This window comes from Leptinotarsa decemlineata, unplaced genomic scaffold (assembly GCF_025532065.1).
Source record: "Leptinotarsa decemlineata unplaced genomic scaffold, Ldec_3_MD MMD2_tig00003308_RagTag_RagTag, whole genome shotgun sequence".
Classification (NCBI taxonomy): Eukaryota; Metazoa; Arthropoda; class Insecta; order Coleoptera; family Chrysomelidae; genus Leptinotarsa; species Leptinotarsa decemlineata.
The window spans coordinates 223,135-227,965 of NW_027412586.1; the positions used below are offsets into that span (position 1 = coordinate 223,135).

General features: G+C 41.7%; 1 protein-coding gene across 1 annotated transcript; it reads left to right on the forward strand.

Moving 5' to 3' along the window:
- The first annotated feature begins 1,444 nt into the window (after nt 1-1,444).
- Nucleotides 1,445-2,128, forward strand: LOC141483303 (uncharacterized). Its single transcript, XM_074177803.1, has one exon. The coding sequence runs from the start codon at nt 1,445-1,447 to the stop codon at nt 2,126-2,128; it is 684 nt and encodes a 227-aa protein (XP_074033904.1).
- Nucleotides 2,129-4,831: the final 2,703 nt, after the last annotated feature.

Sequence of the window (4,831 nt, forward strand, 5' to 3'; positions counted from 1 at the left end):
GGATGATTTTGAATATTCACTTGAAAAGTTATCAAAGAAAAACATTTTTCATTTTGTAACTTCGAGGGCCCGTTACTTGGTAACGAAGGATTTTAGGAAAAAAAGTTATATGAAGTACTGGTGATATTTTGACCCCATCTATACATTCCCGAGAGGAAAAGAGGAAGTCCAGGGACACCCTGTATATATATATATATATATATATATATATATATATATATATATATATATATATATATATATATATATATATATATATATATATATATATATATATATATATATATTTATATATATATATATATATATATATATATATATATATATATATATATATATATATATATATATATATATACAAGGTGTCCCATATAAAACTCCGTGGGCAAATATCTAAAAATTTAAAAAGAATATCCATTTTTCGTGGAAGCAGATAATTTTGGTGTCAAAGGGTCCTCTTATTAACATAGAGATGTAGCACTAGGCGTCATCCGTTAGGGCGTCGCGTTCTTCAATGAATTTCACTTACTTGAAGTTATCCAAACTTTGCTCATCAGAAGAGTTTTCCTGATATTTGTCCAACAATGCGTCAGCCAGTGTTTCAAAATTAATACCTGTAACAAAATGTACATTATCGTTCATTATCACTATTCGAAAGTGGCACAATAAAACTAGAATCAAAATCAATTAGATATTATTCTCATAGGTTCCTCATGAACATTTTCAACTTTTTTTGACTTGGAGAGCAACTTACATTCCCTTGTTGAAAACTACTCATTACGTTTTCAGTTTCCAAACGAAACATAGACATTCTATGCACATTCTCTCGGGAATAATCCTGCCATATTCATTCTAGCATATTTTACCCTCCCGAGGGGTCTTCACCTTGCCGTGGTGGAAGGGGTTGCGTACTGTGATGAAGTTACGAGCTATGTCGGCGGCAGCTTAGCTGCTGGTAGGGTCTCCCATGCCGAAGAGGCCGTAACAGAACAGTCAGACCAAGAAGGACCCAGGCCTAATCCAAGGTGTGATGCGACCCGTGCCAAAGGATGAATGGTACCTGAGCCTCATCAGGTATCACTAACGGAGCCTTTGGGATACCGGGCGACCTCACAAAGTATCCAGCCTTACATCCATATAGAGGGGGCACCATGGATGTGGACAACCCTTTCTCCCATACTCGTGGGACTTGGATGGATATGAGAAGGGTCGTGAAAGGTCTAAACAGCAATTTTGTGAGTAATACAAACAAACCTGCAACACAGTAAGGGGGCCTCGGCTGTCCTTACCAAAGTGATGGGGGGTTTGATATTGCTCTCATACAAGAACCCTGGGTGTACAGGGGAAAAATAATGGGATTGGGGGCATCAGAGGGGAGTTCATTTATAACAGAACTTCAGAGACCCCAAGAACATGCATAATTATCCGTAAAGGGTAATTATGCATGTTGCCGTTGAGTAATTTGTGTTCCAGAGACTTGACGGCAGTCAAAATAAAGACGGCTGGTGGGGGCGGACCTGAGGAAATCATCATTGGATCAGCATACCTCCCTTGCGACAGTTTGGAACCACCACCAACCAGGGAAGTGGAGGAGTTGGTTAGGGCCTGCCAAGCAGAGGGACTACAACTTATAATTGGTTGTGATGCCAATGCACACCACCTAACCTGGGGAAGCACCAACACCAACGAAAGAGGTGAGCACTTACTACAGTTTATCATGGCAAATAACTTGGACATAGGCAATAAACCTACTTTCGTAAATGCGAGACGTAGTGAAGTGATAGACATAACGATAGGAACTACATTTGTAAGTAACTATGTTCGGATATGGAATGTGTCCGATGATGAAAGTTGTTCAGACCATCGACACATGAACTTTGCAATCGAAGGGATTCAGACCTCGATCCTAACGTATCAAAATCTCCGGAAAACAAACTGGGGAGCCTATACGGTAGACCTGGAAAACTGTTTAGATCGCATGGATTTTGACATCAGAGATTCCATAGACCTAGAGTTGGCAGCAGATCGATTACAGGGAGCTATTATCTCTACGTACAACGAATATTGTCCCATAGTAAATCAGAGATCAAACAGGAATGTGCCCTGGTGGAAGATCTGGCGAGGATGAGACAAAAAACTAGAAAAGCCTTCAAATGTGCAAGGAAGTCAGGTTCATGGGACCAATACAGAAGGTTCCCAACTGAGTATAACAAAGTCCTGAGAAAATCCAAGAGAGACACGTGGAGAAGGCAATGTGAGAAGGTCGAACAGACCCAAGCATGTGCCAGGCTCTACAAAATACTCTCGAAGGAACCTCAGGTCTCAATAAATAATTTGAAAACAAATACGGGAGAGTATACAAAAACTGGAGAAGAGACTATCAGTATCGGTACACTTTCCCGGGTCAGAAATTACAAATCTAACACCGGAGTCCTGAGCGAATTCATAACTGGAGACCCCGAAAAGGGCATCCAGGGAGGACTGGCAAATGACAAAGAAGGTGATAGATATGGAGAAAATAAAATGGGCTGTAAACTCATTTCAACCCTATAAGTCGCCGAGACCGGATGGCATATACCCAGTAATGCTTCAAACGGGACCGGAAGTACTTTTTTAAAAATTTGTGTTTAATTCTCAGGGCAAGCTTAGCACTGGGACACATACCATACCGAAACCTGGGAAAATCGGACAAAACTCGGCGAAGGCTTTGAGACCAATTAGTCTCATGTAATTTGCGTTAAAAACGCTAGAAAAACTACTTGACAGGCATATTAGGGACATAGCACTGGCTATCAGACCATTACATCGAGACCAATATGAATACAGGTCAGGTATGTCAACAGAAACGGCTCTATGTCAGGTAACAGAAAGAGTAAAATATACTTACAAAAACAAGGAACTACTTTTAGCTGCTTTCTTGGACATTGAGGGCGCATTTGATAATATGTCTTTAGAATCATCCAGGCGTCGAAGAGAAGAGGGATCGACATGACAAGCTGTAGGTGGATAGACTGCATGCTTAGGGGAAGATTGGTATATACAACGTTTATGGGGGAAACAGTCGTGGCATGGGTAACAAAGGGCTGTCTTCAGGGGGCTTTTATTACCTCTACTATGGAACCTTGTGAGGGACGAGCTATTATGTCTCTTGGACCGTAATGGGTATAAAGCACTGGGCTATGCAGACGACTTAGTCATCCTAGTCCAGGGTAAATACAATAATGTAGTGAAGAGATGCATGCAGCAGGCCCCGAACATTTTAACAAGATGGACCGAAGAAGAAGGGCATAACACAAGCCCATCCAAATCGACCATAGTAGTCCAAGAGGACTAAAACGGAGGTACTCGGACCTCTGAAACTTCGAGGTGAAGAAACACAAGTGTCGGAGGAAGTTAAATATCTGGGAGTAATCCTAGATTCCAAACTGACCTGGAACCAACACTTGGACAGGATAAAGAGGAAAACGAAGGTAGCACTGATGCTCGCCAGACGCACCTATGGAAAACCATGGGGGCTAAAACCAGACATGGTATATTGGCTATACACGATGGTGGTTAAACCCATGATAACATACGCATCTCTGGTCTGGTGGCCAAAGATGAAGCAGGCGACCGTCATCAACAAACTGGGCAAGGTGCATAGACTTGCATGTTTTGGAATTACGAGAGCAATGAGAACTACCCCAACAGCTGCATTGGAGACACTCGTGAATCTACCTCCTTTATACTTTGTGATAATGGGGGAGGCCAGGATGGGTCAATTCAGACTGGAAAACTCACCGAACTACAAAAGATCGGACCGAACGGAAATTTCGGAACAAGTTGAGGAGCATATATTGAATATGTGCACGGACCACATGACACCGAAGTACACCTTTAACACAAACTTCACGGCCACAATCATAAGCCGTGAAGAGTGGAAGACCATCAGTCATCCCGAAAACATGTTTGGAAAAAACATCTGGTATACAGATGGATCGAAGACCAAACATGGAACGGGAGCTAGATTATATCGAGCGGATAGAAATCTAAGCTACAGCTATCCGCTAGGACTATACACATCCGTGTTTCATTCGGAAGTGTATGCTATCTTGCAGTGTGCAAGGCTAATTAACTTGAGACCTCAAAGAAATGAGCGGATCAATATTTATACAGACAGCAAGATCGCACTAGGGGCTCTGACAAACCGGAACTGAATGAACAGATTAGGACATAGACCAATAAGAAGTACACAGAGTACTGGACAAAAGTACCTGGCAACAAACACAGTAGAACCTTCATTAGGGAACCGTCCGAGAAAAGAACCGAAGAACTACTTCAATATAGTAGGGATCGGCTCAAAATAATTACAGGGTTACTAACCGGTCATTGTCCGCTTAGAGGACACCTGAATAAAATGGGGCAGTACAACGGAGACCTCAGCTGCATATTATGCAACGAAGGGATAGAAACAGCTCTATACATCTTATGCGAATGTGAGGCACTGAATCACAGGAGGCAGGCATTATATGGACGTACAAAATTACGCCCAGAAGAATATGACGAACATCCAACACGGAACCTGTACAAACTAGTACAGGGAACGAGACTGATGGAATGAGTGTCATAAGAAGATGGGAGAATAAACGCAATAAGCCCAAGAGGCTGCAGTGTTTTCTGGAGATTTGGACGGAATGGACAAGTCAGACAGCTCCCAAGGTACAAAAAAACATATCCTATGAATATTCTAAAGGCATGTATATATTCCGAAAATATTCTATTAATATTTGGAATATATACGTTCGTTATATGACATACAGGGAATATTCCATGGATATCTGGTGCCGTGTGG

What these genes read in the sequence shown, in the direction of transcription:
- LOC141483303 (XM_074177803.1), top strand. Translation starts at nt 1,445, where the DNA reads ATGTTGCCGTTGAGTAATTTGTGTTCCAGAGACTTGACGGCAGTCAAA.